Source organism: Lepidothrix coronata, unplaced genomic scaffold (genome assembly GCF_001604755.1).
Source record: "Lepidothrix coronata isolate B3197 unplaced genomic scaffold, Lepidothrix_coronata-1.0 Scaffold98, whole genome shotgun sequence".
In the NCBI taxonomy this organism is placed as follows: domain Eukaryota; kingdom Metazoa; phylum Chordata; class Aves; order Passeriformes; family Pipridae; genus Lepidothrix; species Lepidothrix coronata.
The window spans coordinates 1,076,699-1,095,112 of record NW_016690278.1 but is presented as its reverse complement, the minus strand read 5'-3'; the positions used below and the strand labels follow the sequence as shown (position 1 = coordinate 1,095,112).

The window sequence follows — 18,414 nt, the reverse complement described above, 5'->3', positions numbered from 1 at the left end:
CGCAGCAATTAGAGGGCAATAAAGGAAACAGTAAGGCAAGACATTTCATTCTCCTTTTTTTCCCACCGTATCAGTTTCTGACAGGGTACAATCTGTAGGGAAATTTTTTTCCCTGCAGCTTACTCTTGAGGGCTGCAGAGTTCTTGCCTGTCTCCAGCACAGAAGTTGCATCCCTGCTGGACAGCCATGGGTTACTTCCCCTTCAAGAGAAAGGACCTGTGACAGGAGGCAGAAATAGTCCTTGCAGATCCATAGGAAGCAGCACGTCTATAGCACTGGAGCTGAGAGAAGGGGCAGGATGTGGTGACAGGACCAGTGAGACAACAGTCAGCTACAGTCTTAGATTATCCAAGAGTTAAGTGCAGGGCAGCATCTGTGGTATCCTGGGACAGTCCCTGATGCCTTGATTCCCAGGCTGGCTCATCTACAGAAAAGCATTGATGGCAAAACACAGTGCTCCAGAAAGGAGCGGCTGGTGGTGGGAAAGTCTTTGCTCCTCAGACATGTTGATGAGATGCTTCATCAGTTGCTCCCACTGTCTTCTGTTCTGACACATAGGTCATGTTCAGCCACAGGATGTACAGCCCTGAGCTCTGGACAGCCTGCTCTGCCCTTCTGCCCCTTGCTGTGGCTATCACTCTCACTGCCTAATGCAGGCTGAGTGTCTGAAGAGAACACTGACTTTCTAATTGATACTACAGAGGGCAGGTGACAAAAGTAATTTTTGTCTTTTTCCCAAAATGGTACCATCTAATCATTAGCCAGAAGATTGGGACCACTGTCCTTTCAGGTCAACAATTCCTTAACTAATGTTTCTACATCTTTGAGGCTGGTGAGATACTGGAACCCAAGGAGGCTGTGGATTCCCCAACCCTATCAGTGTTCAAGGCCAGGCTGGACAAGGCCTTGAGCAACCTGGTCCAGTGGGAGATGTCCCTGCCCATGGCAGGAGGAGTTGGGACTAGATCATCTTTAAGATCCATCCCAACCCCTTAACATTCTATGATTTCTATAAAACTCCCCAGTCAAGCCATTCAAGTAACAGTTTCAGGCAGTCAGTGCCTCACCACTCCCCTCTCCTTCCACCTGCCCATGTGTATTAAATTGTATGTACTTTCTGATCAAAAACATTAGCTATGAGTAATGGGTGTAGTGACTGGCTATTGCTGGGGTAATAGGGGGGGGGTTCAGCTGCAACAATGGCCTGGTTGGGACAGATGCTTCCTGTCACATTCTGTAAGTATTTCTGCTGCTGTTCTGGGCAATTCACTCAAAAATACCAACTGAAGTGTAGTAAGTACTTTATTGACAGAATATCATGCAGAGTTCAGAAACCATTGGACAGTTCACAGCCTAGCCACGTGCGAAATTCAAATCACATCTTTTGTTCATTTCAATATGGAATCTTCACTTGCTAGAAGGGAAGAAAAAATAAACATGGTTAGGACTACTAGCCACTCCCATGCAGTACTAAAATACACAAAACATCAGCAGAATCTAAGGCTACTTTCATGTAGTTTCTTTCTAGTCAGTTTTTATGATTCCCACTTCTGTCTGTTCAACAGCAGTGCAATTCATACTTTGGAGTAAAGGCACTTTTAAATACTCACTGGTAAAAGACCATTTTCTGAATTGATGAGTCAAATAAGCCCAGAAAAAGCTATCATTACAGATATGTCCAGTCATCCAACTGTAAGGAAAAATCTCCAGCAACTACATTGCATTCAATGAAAGTTTAACAATTGCTTTTCTGAAAAAAACACACCAAAACCATTGCTGGGAACAAAGACCTGTCATCTTTATGCCATTTTTAAAGAGATTAAACATTCTAAAGAAATAATCAGAGAACTTCATTTTTAAGTAGGCTGGCAACACCACAGCATAGCCTCTACCTCCAAAACTACAAAAGTTTCACCTAGCTAGAGAACATCTAAAATGCTTATTTATTTAGTCCATGACCAATGGAGACTATGTATTTAAGATGGCAAAACAGCCATGCAAAATGGCTTCATCTCTAGTAGGTGATACAGATCACCCAACTGCATATTTGATTTTCTGTATGTGTAGTTCATTTAACTTTACAGTGTTTTGTTCAGTGCTAGTTTTGTTTAGGACAATGGAAATGTCCCTAGTTTCCATGGAACAAGTTACAGAGCGTGTAGCTGCACCAAGAACAGCCTCAGCTATTAGTCAGTTTTCTGACTCTTCTTAAGTCTAAGTCCACCCAAAAAAAACCCTTGCTGAAACCAAGCTAGAGAGCACACTCCTCTGTAAGGCAGCAGGGAAGGAATCCTCTGTTAGAAACACACAGGGGACCCAAGAAATAATCCTAAGGACCAGGGCAACAACACCGCAGCAGGAATATTACAGGGTGGAAGGGAATGAGAAAATAGCAGCAGTACTAATATGAACAGATCCCCTCCAGCATGTATCTCTTCACATGAGAGATACAACAAATGAAGCTGACCTCTAACACTACACCTGTGATACCGCTTAAAATTCTGGAATTGCAATTACATGCAGCTGCCTACAGCTTCTAGTTTAGATGATCATTCATACTTATGAGGTCCCTGCACTGCATGGAGAAGAGGGACTGTAAATTTGTTGCATACAGCTGAATAAGGGGCATCCCACTACAGTCATTAAACAGATCCAGTCATTCCTCACAGGACAAGCAGCAGTTTTTAGCATTTTGTTTTCTCACTGGAAATTCAGATAGCCATTTAACAAGTCCTGACTCGTTTCAAAAGCATTTTTAACGCTTCCCCTGATGACCTCTTCCAAATGCAAGCATCACTGAACAGCAGCACTATTTATTTACTCCTCACATCACCCTAAGCACTGGCTCCACGGATTAGCTGTAAGCCTCAACTTCTCCTAAAAGCACTGCTGTAAAACAGCAGTCCAGCAGCCAAGCGTGGGATACACAAACTAAACGGAGGAACTACCTTCTGCGATCTCTTTTGCAATCCGCTCCAGCTCCTCACGTTTCTTTTTCTCCTCCGCCTCTATTCTTCTCTCTTCTTCAGCAATCGGCTTCAGGTAGTCTGCCATCAACACACTCGCTTTAAAACACGCCTTCCCGAACTCACGGCGGAAAGCTGCGCGCCCGCAGGCTCGCTCAGAAAGGAGGATAAGCCAGCTTTTTGCCGGCCCAAAGGCACAAACCCGTAGGGATATGTGGCCTCACCCCGGCAGGGCCGCCCCGGCAGGGCCGCGGCAGGGGCGGGGGGAAATGGCGGCCGGGCCGCCTCAAGGTGCCCTTGCGGGGCCCGGCGCGGGGAGCGGCCCCCGGGACGCCGCACTCACCGTATCGCTTCTTGCCGTAGATCATCCCCACGAGCAGCGCCGAGTAGCGGGTGAACTGCGGGACGAGAGACAAGGACGCGCCCTTCGCTCAGCCCACACGCACCGCCGGCCCCGCCGTCGCCCCCCGCCCCGGCCCGCCGAGCCCCCCCGGCCCGGCCCGGCCGGTCCGTCCCGCGGCCCCGGCACACCCGGGACCCGCCAGGACCCGCCAGGACCCGCCGGGACCCGCCGGACACACCGCCCGCCGCCCTCACCTTGATGAGCGGCGAGACCTGCACCGGCGGCACCATCCTGGCGGCGGCGGCGGCCGGAATTGACGGCGGCGGGCGGAAGGGGAGGAGAGAAGCCGTGAGCGGGCAGCCGGGAATTGGGGTTGCTGTTCGCTCCAGGGTTTGCAATTGGGGCAGTCAAAGAATTCTCAAGGCGCAGGGAGTGGAGCATCTCTCCTACAAGGAAAGGCTGAGCGAGCTGGGACTACGCAGCCTGCGAGAGACGATCGGGGGGAATCTCATCGATGTTTTTCAGTGGCTGATAAATGGGCAACAGACTGAGATGTAAGAAATTCCTTTTTAAGTGGAAGAAAAAAAAAAAACAACAACAAACTTTTTTTTAGTCCCGAGGGCAACTGGACATTCAAGCGGGTTGACCCGTTTGAAAACAGATAGTAGAAAAAAAAAATTTCACTGTTAGGGTGATGAGGCACTGGGATGGGCTGCCCAGGGAGGCAGTGGAGTCACCATCCCCGGTGTTCAAAGAGGAGTCTGGATCTGGCACTGGGTGATGGGGTTTAGTGGTTTAGGGGTTACAGTCCAGATGTCTGGACCCTATAAGCTGTTGAGTGGTTGGTGTGTCTCTGTGCAGATGCGCAGTATGACTGGACACAGACCTTGGCAACCAGGTCTAGCTGCCCCTACTTTAAACTGGAGGGTTGGACTAGATGGTCTCAAGAGGTCCCTTCCAGTGTCATCCGTTCTATGGTTCTGGGATTGTAATAATCGTTGTGTTTCGCTTTAATTCTCCTAGAGACAAAAGCCTGTGATGTTTAGTAAATCTGTAAAGAACAGCTAGTTACAGTTAGATTTGGGAATGTTCTACTTGAGAATGACACAGTTCAAATTAGTGCAGTTTGTTTCTCGAGAACATACCAAAACTATCACAATGATCCTAAATCAGCTGTTTATATGAAGTCTCACATCAAGTTTGCCCTCAGGTTTATGTTTTTAGATACTACCAAATTTAGTTTGAATAATAGTGTCTTGACTATAAGAAAAAATAAAATTTTTCTTTTTGCAGAACAAATTACTTATTTGGAAGTGGGATAAAAAGAAGGAATGCATTAGCCAATACAGTTCCTTGTAGTATTTATACATTACAATTCACTTCACTTCAGCCTTGTAAACACTGCAGTGAAACTTCTCGGTCAGATTCAATTTGCAGTCTCATTTTCTTCAAGTACCAACAGAAATAGAATCAACATTTCTTCACATCACATTAAAAGCATTTGTGTGTTTTATACAAAATCACAAAACTGAAGTTTTTGATGGTTTTGAAGGAAAACCCACACCACCATCTAACATAACTGTAAACATTGGATCTAAGTTTCACCTGCAGAGCAGAAATAAAGAGCTACAAGCTTTGTTTTTTCACTGATTGAAATTTATTACAAATACACATATTCACTACCTATTATGTGACTGCTGCACATTAGAAACAAAACCATACAGAAACAAAAGTGCTTTTATTAAGTATCAGAAAAATCCTGCTACACACAACACTATGGAAGTTGTTTAACCTCAACTAGGTATAAATCCCCTTGAGTAGCTGAACATACTCTCTTCACACGAAGGATGTAATATTTACAATTACATATAGGTATCAAGGTGCTTCAAACCAAAAGCACAAGTGCTTTCAAGACTGATCTCAACTAAAACAAGATAACTGAATTTGTTTTCACCTCTAATTTCTTCAGGCATACTTTGCCACAGTATTTCTTTTTTTAAGATGAACAACAAAATTCCCCAAATGCCTTTAAATATGGCATTAAAGTTGTCAGGCACTAAGACAGTTCAAGATACAAACTAATGGCTCTGCCAAAAAGAAATGTAAAGGCTTCCAGGGCAGCCAGAGGCTAGATGACTTGATAAGCGTAAAGCTTATCAAACCACATAAAAGGGTAAAAAAAAAAATCCACCAAACCCTAGACTGGAACTTCTACAGGGTTAGTTTCTTCTGCTGTCTTCCTGAGACTCAGACGACTTAATAAGCCACTACTCAGGAAAAAACTCAACTCCCTTACCTGAGGGGGTACTCTCATATGTGGCAGTCTGATACTCTCTTTGAATATGACATCATGCCTTCAGAATAACAGAAGGATGTTCCATTCAACAGACAGGAAAACAGACACAAAAAGCCTGAGAAATGCAAACTTTTCAGATGAGCTGCTGCTGCAGGACATAAAACAAATTTACCTCTAGTCCCACAGCCCTTTTCCCTGGGAGGTTATCAAAGTTAGTTGAAACCTTGGATTGTGGCAAAGCCACATGAATCCTCATTTGTTACATATATCCTTTTTTAAAAAGAACAAACATGCCCAAAGAACTTGTGTTCAGGTAGCCTGGAAGACTGCTATCACAATTGCAACCCCCATCTAAACTCACACACAGAGCCACTCAAACGCAGCAGGTAGGTTTCCAAATGCTATCCCCAGTTTATGACTATGCAGAACAGACACATCTGGGGAAGGGGGGGAAGAGAAGACCAGCAACCTGTATGCACAAATGTTCCACCATGATGCACCTTCCAGAAATCCAGAGGTCTCCATTGTCGTTCATACCTCACTTCTTATCTTACAGTAGCACAACCAGCTTCTGTTCTGGTGTTTGGTTACCATTTTGCTGGGCACCTGTTTGTGCACTTCTTAATCGAGCATCACTGCAGTTACATGTCAAGCAGCATTTTTTCCTGTAGAGTAACTCTAAAGGAAACAGAACATGCTTTTCTTTGTATCCCCTATTTGCCCAACATTTTCAATAGCAGATTTTGGAAAAAGGGTCTCAGGCATGAGACCCAGCTAAAACTTAAATATGTCCTAGTTATGGTCAACGCAGGCTTTGGTTTAGGTCAATATAATCCACACATGAAGATAATGTGAGTTAGAAGAACTAAAGTTAATCTCGTAACTTCACATGCACTGTGTGGAAATTTAGGACAGTGTTTCAGTAGGAGACAAACATGCCTCTTCTTCTTCTAACAGTACAACCTTCCGTCTAGAGAGAGACATCATGGTCTTTACAACAGTTAAAGAAATTCTAACAAAAATGCGCAAGGCAAGAAAAGCAAATGGGATTACAATCTGCATAAGATGGAAAATTGCTGTGGAAAATTCACTTAACAAGCACGTTAGAAAGAAGGTCCCAAGGCTTACACAAGGATAGAGAGCCAGCTTGGCAAACATAAAGGCATGCTCCTTGCCACCATATCTAGCAAATGGATGCAAAGTTTCCCTTTCATTGAGGAGGGCTGTAGTCCATATTGCAAACTGAAATATGCTGGCAAAGAAGGTGATAACACAGCTGACCTGAATGGCTTCTATTTCATTATGGGACTTCTCTGCAAATTCACTGGTCAGCTGGTAAGCTAGTGGAAGCCCACCAATGAAAGCCAATGAAAGTATGTTAAGCAGTCCCATTAATCGGGTAGCTTTTGTTACGTAAAGGAAAAGTGAGTGATGGACAAACCACAGGAGACCGATTGTAACAAATGAGCCAAAGTAAGCAAGGTAGTTTGGCCCATATTCACTTAAAGCTTCAAGAAGACTGCCATGGAACTTCTCCTCAACTTCTCTGGGATCAGGGACATTGTCTTCGCTGTGGAGAGAAAATTTACTTTACATATTACTGTTATAAAACCACACCTATAGCAACACTGAACTGCGTTGCTTTACTCTGAGCAAGTAGGGAACAACAGGCATCCATTATAATTTTTAACTTAAGTGTTTCAAATAACAGCTCTGCAAAGAAATTAGATCTAAAAGGAAATCTGAATGCAAGCTGGCATTTCTTTGTGCTAATAAAGTTGCCACAGTGACTAAACAGCTTTTGTTGATAAAAGCCTTTCATCTGAAAACATAAATGAACAAAAAAGAAAGCTTTTTTCTTCAAGACTCAACATCCCAACATGTATTACATAAACTGGTGATCACTACTGCTAGAACATGGACGTTAGAAGTATTTTTCGTTTGCATTTTGTATCTTTTCAGAAAATCATACCTAAAGTAACCACTGCAGGCTTTAGAAGTCACAGACAACGTCTGATGGACTTTATTTCCTCAAATATTACATATAAAGTTAATATATTTAACAAAGTTAATTTAACAATATGAAGTGAAAGAAGCAGTACAAATGAAATACACGAAATATATGAAAGAAGCCTTACCATATATCCAAAATGAGCAGGGTTGCTACAATAGCATAGACTCCATCACTGAATGCTTCTACCCGTTCTTTACTCAGAGGCTCACTGAGGTAAAAAGTGAAGGTTTCTAGGCTATGGTGTTCCTCCTCTTCATCCCTCTGACCTGGAAAAAAATTCAGATGCTTAATAATGAAATAAGAATGAAGTATAAAATAAGGTAGTTCAACAACCTACTGTGACCTCCCTTTCTCTTTCTCCCCACCTGCCAAAATTTTTCTGTAGGAAGAAGGGTGCCAGTCATCCACACAGGTCAGTCACTCCACTTTTTTTTTTTTTGGCATCTGTGCCTCTCTCTTAAGTTCATGTTTCTTTCAAGACAAGCACTTGAGGGACAAAAAAAAGCCCTGTTCTTTAAATTGTATGGCAAACAATTTCCTCCAAGTGAATAGTGACTCAAAGTTGTAATTGTACAAACCAAATCAGATGCTGTGCCTCAGGAAGCCCTAACAGCTGTAGGTCCTCTATGACAGTGTGAAGAACTTATGGTAGAAAAAAACCCTCTCTGGAGTATGGTGGCTAAACTGGGATATCAAATTTAAAATAAATCAAGTCTGTGGTCAAAAGGTGGAGCTTTTATAGGAAAAGTCAAACCCATCTAAAGACTGGATGGGTCTTTATACCCATCTCTAAAGACTGGACTCTGAACTGCCTAGCTAGCCAAAATGCACTGCTGCAGGACTACAGGTTGGACAAAGAAAAAGCTTAAGCTTCCAGAGGAAGCAGGAAGAGGAACTGAATACAAAGCAAGTGTAATCACAAGAAATTCAGTAAAGCAGTAATTTATGTCAGCCATCTGACAGGGTGAGACGTACAGACATGACCTGACTGCAAACTAGTGTCCCCATTGCAGTAAGCACAGACAATATTTGTATGTGTTTATTCCGGGCTCTGACAGTCTGGCTTCATCCTTTCACAGCATTTCTGCCTCCCTATTATTGGTGCCACATGGGGGAGTCAGAAGAACGCTGCCATTTGCACTGTAAACAGATGGACTTGTACTAGGCTGAAGAACAGCAGTAGAAGCACAAAGGTGTTACTGTTCTGCCCTACCATGTGAGTGTCAATTCCAAAGACATGATCTGCTCAGTGTTTCTGTGGCCAGTTTATACTGCTCTCTCAGTGCACCTCTCAGCTGAGAGGTTGCATGACACCACATTCTCCTTTATGTTGGCACTGGCAACCTCCTTCTCAGCAGGGTTTAAGAGGAGCTCAGGCTATTGGCATGGCTGTGCAATTGTTAGTCTTGACACAAGGAGGGCAGAAAGAACATAAGCAAGGAGTATGAGGGAAGGAAGCATGGATTTAGGCTGACTCAAGCCATGTGGGAAGGCACCCCTCTAGACCATAGCACTTAATGAGATCTAACACCCTGAACAGTTAATTACCCTGAAAAAGTTTGATTTACAAGTGCAGCTCTTGCCAGTTTGAATATGTGTGATTATTCAGCATTGCAGGGAAGAAAGTGATAACAGCACAGTGCTTGCTTCGTATATTCTTCCGTCCCCATGCTCCTTTTTCAGGAGGAGAAAGGGATAGACGGCCTGCAGCCATCATTCATGTACTTGTCTCTGCATGCATGTGCATACTCAGGACAAATCAGAGAGGTTTTTCACTCAGAGAGGATCTTTATATGTGTTGTGTCTTACACAAATCTCTTCACAAATAAGGAAAACCAGGGAGCAGGGGAGAAATTCTTTGGAAGCACATCAATAAGCCCCAAAATGACTACATTCTAAGACTGAAAATGGAAGCAGAACTAAAGTAACTTCATTACAGGCTGTTTGGATAACATGTTGACAACCTAATCTGAACATACTCCTTTGAATTTTGTTAATTACTCACCAACAATTTTGGTTTTACACCATTTAATGAATCGAGTGAGATGTGGAAAAATGATTACGAGTCCAAGAAGTACATAAGACTATGGAAAAGAAAATGAACAGTTTATATATAGTTACAAAAATATAAATTAAGTTTAATATGAAACCATTGCTCTCAATCTTACATATAATCACATTGAGAAAACCAAATACTGACTTTTACAACCTGAAAAAAGCTCAGCTGAAATGAACGTGCACATCCTGAATATTGCATGTAGAACCAAATACTGCTTTTTGATAGCTAATTTAGTACCAGCAACGAAGCAAACTAAAAGAAGGGAAATAATTCTGCTGACAAAAAAGGTAGGAATGATTGCTTTGGAAGTTGAAGAACTATCCCACGTGATTCTTATGGGTCCCTTCTAAGTTGAGATATTCTATGACTCTACGATTTATGTCACTAAAACCCACTGGTGGGTCCTACGTGGTTCAAAGGCTTTGCACAGGTCTAAGCAACTAAGCAACTTGGAGACTAATTTCACTGTTGCAAATATTAAAAAAGCCAAACGACCCATTAGTGAACAGGGTGAAGGAGAAGAGGAAAACATTTTCAGATAAAATTATGCCTTTTCACCTTTGGACTCATAACTGCCCCTTTCATCAGTTGCAACCTGATTCCTCCCAAATGTGAGTATTATTTAAACACTGCCAATTCTGTGGAATCTTTCTCAAAATTCAGTTAAATCCATCTTTTCCTAAAGAACAAGAGGAAAAGAAGCTCAGGATACATTCAAAAACTAGATTTTAATTCCAAGTAGGGGTTCTGAAAAAATAATAACAGCTATTACTAAGTAGGAGCAATTCACTGCCATTAAATAAAGATGGAAGTGAAAAAAAGGCTGTGAAAAAGCAGGCCTTAGCCAAAATTATTTGGTCTTCAGTTTGTGCAATGTGGTGTTTATTTCATGTAACCTTCCACATTACCTCACCTACTTCTGATAAGTAAGATACTAAGCTAAAGTCTAGAAGAACTGCTTAAAAGAAAAAATCAGGTGTAGTAAGTAAGGTTAATTTTGTAGCAGAATGATCTATTTAAACTATATGAACTCATGGATCAAGTTACAGATTGATAGGTCTGAATTGAACATATTCAGTGCAAAATAGCAGCAACAATACCACAAAAAAGGCAACTGAGAAAGTCTGCATATTTAACATGGACATCATTATTTTCATACACAGTCCTAAAGACAACTAATATAAACTGCTGCATCAAGGTTTTTGGCTAACTAGGAGAACTTACCAAAGGAATAAAGAAAAAAGAAAAGATGGCTGCTAGAAAGCATAAAACTGGTCCTCTTAGGATAATCTTTAAGATATGACGTTTATAGAAATTCTGATTTTCAGACTCCTGTATCTGTTGATTCAGTAAGTGTGGGTGATAGAATCCATATGCTACTATCACAGCCTGCAAGGAGAAGAGAAGTGCTGAACTCATGCAGCATTTCAAATATAAAACATGAAGTTATAAATCGACAAATTCCAAAACACCATCAGACTTATTTTTCACTCCCATACGGAAGGTTGGTCTTAGAAACTCTGAGATTTCACAGTGCACTGTACATCAAGATTTTAGTCTCCTCTGCAGAGCCTGTCACGACCATGGGTCATCTTCTTACATGAAGAGGAATGAAGACCTCTGTAATAAGGAACAGAAGTGACAAAGCACTGCACCAGGAGAAAAACAGTGCCACTGGACTGAGGCTGAAAGCCTGTGTTCCCTCATCCACCACTGCACGGCTCAGAAAGAACCTCAGCAGGAAAAGTAAATTGCAATTTCCCCCAGGCATTTTTAGAAAGAGTAGGAAAGGAACTCTGTGGAGATCAGCTGATGTAGTTGGGTAAAACAGCTTCACAAGACAGTGGAAATGCAAACTTTCATCTTACATACAGATACTGTGTTATCACAACAGGCACAACCTTGAAAAAGAATGCTATACAAACAACACATTTAGCAATTTATACTCCTAGGTAAGAAACTTCATTTTAGTTCTACCCAAGAAAGTCTATTTAAGAGCAAAAATATAAATGGATAGATCCAATACCTGTATAAGGCCAATGACAACAGCACAGACACTGAACAGGAAGATGCCAAAAGGTACCTCTGGAAAGGAGGCCATTAAGGAAAACTGAAAAAAAAAAACCAACTGGATCAAATATGTAATTAAGAAACAATGTAAGAATAACAGCAGAGAAATGAAAGCACTCTTCATTCAATACCGAAACTCAGAAACCTAAACAATAATTTGAATTTCACTATAATTCCACTAAATGCAATTTCTAGCCACAAATACATGCAGGCATCCCAACCAAAGGCATCTGGAGAGATGGCTTTGCTCTGATGTTGATACTGCTCAACCTTAACCACTCTGACACTATGTCTCCATAATAACCACAGACTGGCCTGTAGCTGAGCATAAAGTTTAACTGGTTTTGGTGGGCATGACGTTCATAGCTGTGAAACTTTTTGGTATCAGACAAATTAAAAGATTCAAAAAAGTGCCCTCTCTCTGTGGCTCTCTGTTGTATCAATTTCTGCAGTTTCATTGGTGGGGAAGGGAAAGCAGGGCGTGGTATTAAAGTAACATTGGCAACTTTCCAAAAATTATTTCAGCTTCAAGGCAAAGTAAAAATTATGTGCTCTTGCAGATAAAGATTGCTTTATTGACCACAGCCTTATTTTTTGCAGACTAATATTTAACACAGATATGTCCACAGAGAAACAGGTGCCTGCCTTACACGTATAACAGACTAGATGCATTTTAAACAACTATTTTATTCTGTTATATAGTGTTCACTTGCAAATATTCTTTTTAGGTCATCTGACCAAAAATTGTGCAGATCTGAAAAATGAACATCAGCTGCCAGAATCGACCTTGCTGAGTAAGTCAAAAGCAATACCATAAACTCTGTCTAGATTACAAAAGGAAAATGTTCTATCACCTAAAGAGGAGTCTGAAATACAGTTTTATTTATCTTACCAAAGGCAAAATTCTCATCAGACAACTTTGACCTTTTTCAATACAGTTGCTCTTTTAAAAGAAATCATGGGAAATTTTTGACCACGAGGGTGGTGAAACACTGGCACAGGTTGCCCAGTCCCTGGAAACACACAAGGTCAGGTTGGAAGGGGCTCTGAGCAACCTTATTTAGCTGAAGATGCCCCTGACCATTGCAGGGGCTTGGATTAAGTGACCTTTAATGGTCCTTTCCAACCTACACTATTCTATGATTCTATGATACTGTGGCTTTCTTCTAGAATACCCATTTTCTGCCAAGTCTAAAACATGCAATAATTGAAGGTTATAACATACCCTCATGAATTTTAAAGAAGCAAGTCTTATTATTACAATGTATTCAGGGTTAATATTATAGTAACACTTTCCTGGGTTTCTAAATACTTTGGTAAAATTTTTCCAAACGAATAGAGAAAAAAAACCACTGTAATTTAAACATATATCACATTTTAGAAAAGTACTTACTGTATATGGCAAAAAGGTTATGATCATCATACAGGCCTAAAACAGAAAAACACATAGTGAAACACTAGGTAAAAATACAAAGCAAGCAATGCCCTCATTGAAGATGTGTCCAGAAAATACAAACAGATCAAATGCTTGTGCTGCATCATGAAAAACAGCCCCGTTTCTGAAGTTGCTGAGCTTTGACTACAACAAATGGACAGTTTTGTACACACCTTTCATGTTTGCTATCCAAACCGTACAGGCAGATTTTAGAAAACGCTACAGTTTTGTTACCTATACCACAGGTAAAAGTTTTGCTACGTTTTTTAACAGACTTCTTTCTAAAGTAGCAATGGTAAATGTACCATACCTTCTAAATAGGTGTTTCTGATTTGTCAAGAACATTAATCTCTGATCGCAAATATTTCATATACAAAAAAGCAAAACTAAAAAAAAAACACCCCAAACTAAAAACAACACCTCAAGCACAAAGAAATGCTCTGCTTTGAAAGCTACATTAGGTAAGAATTACAGGCCTTAAGCTAGTCCTCTAAAAGAATTTCCTGTAGTGTTATCTCATGGAGCTTAACCAGTGCTTTTATTAACAAAGTTAAATTAACTGTGTGTCAGAGAACAGAGTTTTAAACACAGAAAAATACTCAGTTCCTCAGATGAACTTCAGACCAACCTGGTGCAGAGCTTCTTTTGGCTTATAGTAAAACATTTGGAAGTTAAAAGCAAGTTACTTATCAATGAGTCACCTTGGCAAGGAGGAGTTACAGACCTTTGTATCTTCCTGACTTGGAAATTTGGCAGAGTGATGCTACTTAAATTAAAAACTTTCGGATATTCACAGACACACTTAAGAAAAAGTGATCCAGTGCTTGCCAGTTAAACATCCAGCGTGTCTGACAAGACTTACCAGATTCAGAAGAGCCAGGACATCATCTATAAGCTCTATGACCTGAAACAATCTGTCAAGGCAAGGCAAGATATCATGAACAAGCCAACTCTCAAAATATATTTTACAACACTATATACAAACTGTGCATTTATACTATAGGGGAACCTGACTTTCTTTGCTCCAGAATTAATACAAGTATTTCAGGTGTGACCAAAACTCATTTACCTCAAACATGGAAGTAATTTGTTAGAAAACTCTGAAGAGTGAGATACAGTCAAGGTCAGTCATGGAGCAGTTATTAAGAACCCAGTTTCCATTTGAATGACAGAGTATTATCAGAATGTTAAGGCTTAAAATTATTTATCTTGAGATACAGCATAGTTATTATCACACAAAATAAAGCTTTGCTTGCAAACTTCCCCACACCTTGTTAAAGAAATGAACTCATCCATGAAACTGTCACTTAGAATCAACAGAATCCGTCACCTTCCACAAAACCCTAAACTATTCAAAGACTATGCCTCAGCATTTACTTATGCAAGCAAAGAAAAGCAATGTGATAACAGCACCGATGTGAGGTATCAGCTTCAAATATTGAATCACAGGTGGCACACCTTGACTGCAAAGCAGTCAATCCACTTGCACAGTAACATTTGTAAATTTAAAAATTCCAACGAAAACTGCCATGGTTCCAGTATGATGCCTGCATGTCAATTCCTTTTTAACTACCAAGACAGGGCAGGTAAGGGTGCCCACAGTTCTATAAAATGCAGAACATTACAACAGATAAAATGAAACATTACAATTGATTTTGTGAGAAGCACTGCTGAGGACAGAGAGACAAGTTTTTGGGCAGCTGTACTGTATCAGTTCCTCTCTTGTGGAACATGCAAGTTACAAAGTAACGCCTTTTCAGCGTAATTAGAAGTTTAATTGCATCTAAAACATGAAGTAAAATGCAAAGCGAAAACATGCTTGTTCTTCTCTGTCTCACTATGTCAGTGGTGCAGGAGTAGTTATTCAATGCTAAGGGTAGCATTTCTTTACAATGATTTTTCAATATTATTTAACAACAGACAATTCAGAAGTATGTCAGCAAGACAGAAATGTATCAGACACCTGGTTATCTCCTGCACTTTCAAAAATCAGTTTTTCTTCAACTTTGGAGTTAGACATATTCTTCCTACCTGACATGAGCTGCCCATGCCACTGTGACTATTAAGAAGGTCATCAAGTAGACCGCAATTTTTGCTAGAAGAAGTTGCTGAACACTTTCACCTAATTTCTGCAACAGAGAAACAAAAGTTAAATGTTACATTTTTGAATTATTACCAATATCTGCAAATGAGAAATGACATGCCTCCCAAAAATGCAGTTCTCTTCCAACAATCTTTTCAGTACCTTGCAGAGGAACTGGTTTATCAGAAACTTATTAAGTAGGCTGAAACTTGGCATATGATGTATCAACACATCTCTTCGATCTGTAAAAGGGCTTCCCAATACTCTGTTCACCTTGTGATTCACTTACACACCCTCTCACCACTGTTACTGTGATAATGCATTTCAGAGCAGGACTGGTCACAACGTCCCTCTTTTATTTTCACAGCACTGACTTCTAGAGCAGAAGCAGCACACAGGTTTTCATGTGATGGTTGTTAGCAAGGTGGAAGGAGAGGGCTTAACCTCTGCAAATTTTGCACGTACCACTACAGTGGCTTAAACAGACCCATGCAGCATATTTGCTGTGTTACAGATCATACTTGAGCCTCCTGAACTAAGTGAGACAAAAGGTCTGTTTTTAAGAGTAGAAAAATACATTGTGATAAAAGAAAAAAAACTGTAAATTTTCTCAAATTGTTTTGTTTCCTAACTTTCCTGCTTTTTCCAGAATTAATTTATTTTCTGTAATCTTCTTTTCTCACCTTTGCTTATTCAGATTACATGTATTATTGATCTGATTTTATAGAAGCACAGAAGATGCTGAGTCGGAAGGAACCCATCAGTGTTATCCAGTCCAACTCCTGGCCTGCACAGGACACCTCAAGAATTCCACCATGTGCCTGAGAGGTTGTCCAAATGCTTCTTGAACTCTCTTAGGCTTGGTCCTGTGACCACTTCCATAGGGAGCCTGTTCCAGTGCTCAACCACCCTCTGGGTGAAGAACCTTTTCTTGATATCTAACCTAAACCTCCCCTGACACAACTTCAGGCCATTTCCTCAAGTCCTGTCATTGGTCACGAGAGGGAAGAGATCTGTACCTGGCCCTCCACTTCCCTTTGTGAGGATTTTGAAGACCCAATGAGCTCTCCCCTCAGTCTCCTCTTCTCAAGGCTGAACAGACCAAGTGCCCTCAGCTGCTCCCACACGGCTTCCCCTCCAGACCTTTCATCATCTTTGTTGCCTTCCTTTGGAAACTCTCTAACAGCTTCATATCTTTCTTATATTGCAGTGCCCAAAACTGCACACAGTATTCAAGGTGAGGCCGCCCCAGTGCAGAGCAGAGCAGGACAATCCCCTCCCTCACCCGGCTGGTGATGCTTTGCCTGATGTCCCCAGGACAGGGTTGGCCCTCCTGGCTGCCAGGGCACTGCTGACTCAGATTCAACTTGACATCGACCAGGACACCCAGGTCCCTTTCCGTGGTGCTGCTTTCCAGCATCTCATTCCCCAGTCTGTACAAACATCCAGGGTTGCCCCATCCCAGGTGCAGAATCCATCACTTTCCCTTGTTAATCTTCATACAGCGTCCAAGTCATTGATGAAGATGTTGAAGAGAAGTGGGCCAAGAATGGAGCCCTGCAGAACCCCACTAGTGACTGGACACCAGCCTGATGTTACCCACCAACATTCAGACTGCACTACATAAGTAGCTTCTCTAAGTGATGATTTATTACCAAGAAGAGCAGATGCTTTCTGAAAGATGTTTTGGTCCGATGGGCAATTTCTAGTTCATAGAAAAGTAACTATAAAATCTCTGGCCTACAATATACAGCTTATTCAGGCTTTATGTCTCAATGTATGCAGATAACATGAGTCTTTGGTATTTAATTTTTCACCCAGAGTTCACCAGGTCATCCCCTATGCAAAATTTCTACTGGGCTTAATGTTACTTAACAGTTTTCAGCTCTTTAAAGCCTGGAACTCAAAATGAAGCAGGACTGCTATATAAGGATGCTACATCTACTTGAGAGATCACGAGAAACAACAAAACACACGTGATACCTGATCAGGATGTATTTTTGTGTGAGCCACCGGCAAAATCTGAAATAACAAAATGCTTATTAGTACATGACATTCTTTTTCTTGTTAAGAGCCTCGCTAAAACGCAACAAACTTCAGGCGGCCGCCAGTATTGCCGGATGGCGCGGCCACGAGCAGCCTGGGAGGCACATCCGCTCTTGGGCCACGGCCGGCACCGCCGACACTGCGGGGCTCGGGGACCGCCCCCCAATGTCGCGACAGCGCCGCGGGCGGGGCCGGGCCCCGCGGGAGCGCCGGGCGGGCCGGACAGGCACGGGCGCGACCCGGAAACCCGGGAGCAGCCGCGGCCGCTCCAGCACTCGCCCTCCCTCCTTCCCTCCTTCCCTGCCTGCTTCCCTCCCTCCCTCCCTCCCTCTCCCGCCGCCGAGCGCTCACCATCACGGTGGCGATGATGGAGAGCAGCGCATCGCTGTAGGCCAGCAGCCGGTGCGATGTCTGGGTGCTACAGCTGCCCGGCTCCGGCTCCAGCCCCCGGCCGCGCTCCTCGGCCCGCGGAGCCGACATGGCCCCGCTGCGCCCCGCCCGCGGCGGCGGCGGGGGCGGCGCTTCCCCTCACGGCCCCGCGGAGGGGCGGGAGCCGCCGGCTCCTCCTCGGGTCCCGGGCCGGGGCAGCGCTGCTCCTGGTGGTTAGCGAACACGCGTGAGAGAACGGCGGTGATGCTGGGCGTTCGGCGCCTGAGGAAGCGATGATGGCTAGGCTTCGCGAACGAAGATTTGGGAAGGCTCTATCCACATTTGTTACAGGCACGCTGGTGGCTAATGAGGCCAATACGAGATAGACATATCCAATTGCAAAAGGCACAGCAGAAAGACTCCTTAGATGGTATATTCTGCAAGACACGGTTCTTTCTGCCTTGCCTTTTCTCCTCGAGAGTGATCCTGTGTGCGTTCTCAAAGGAGACAGCTGTGTTATAGATTATCCAGGCCTCCCGATTTGAGGCCAGAGCAGACCAGTTACGGTGATCAACATGGCCAAGGCTGAGATGTTGTTTCAGGGAGTCCTTGTATCTCCCCTTCGGGGCTCCTCTCTTGCAGCAGCCAGTGGCAAGTTCACCATAGAGCAGGATCTTAGGGAGGGGGTGGTTGGTCCTTCATCCTGGAGACGTACCCTGCCCAGCACAGCTGT

At 42.6% G+C, this 18,414-nt stretch overlaps 2 protein-coding genes across 2 annotated transcripts; both read right to left on the bottom strand.

Annotated features, from left to right (window-relative positions):
* Window positions 1-1,284: 1,284 nt before the first annotated feature.
* Window positions 1,285-3,662, bottom strand: ATP5I (ATP synthase, H+ transporting, mitochondrial Fo complex subunit E). The gene is made up of 4 exons (XM_017822552.1): window positions 3,564-3,662; window positions 3,310-3,364; window positions 2,949-3,047; window positions 1,285-1,414 (listed from the first exon to the last, which is right to left on the bottom strand). Exons 1-4 carry the CDS (start codon window positions 3,597-3,599, stop codon window positions 1,389-1,391), a joined length of 216 nt encoding a protein of 71 aa, XP_017678041.1. The 5' UTR covers window positions 3,600-3,662; the 3' UTR covers window positions 1,285-1,388.
* Window positions 3,663-4,949: 1,287 nt separating this feature from the next.
* Window positions 4,950-17,833, bottom strand: TMEM175 (transmembrane protein 175). The gene is made up of 10 exons (XM_017822542.1): window positions 17,664-17,833; window positions 17,250-17,288; window positions 15,215-15,312; window positions 14,046-14,097; window positions 13,142-13,177; window positions 11,705-11,788; window positions 10,903-11,067; window positions 9,625-9,703; window positions 7,744-7,885; window positions 4,950-7,175 (listed from the first exon to the last, which is right to left on the bottom strand). The coding sequence occupies exons 1-10, from the start codon at window positions 17,790-17,792 to the stop codon at window positions 6,512-6,514; spliced, it is 1,488 nt and encodes a 495-aa protein (XP_017678031.1). The 5' UTR covers window positions 17,793-17,833; the 3' UTR covers window positions 4,950-6,511.
* Window positions 17,834-18,414: the final 581 nt, after the last annotated feature.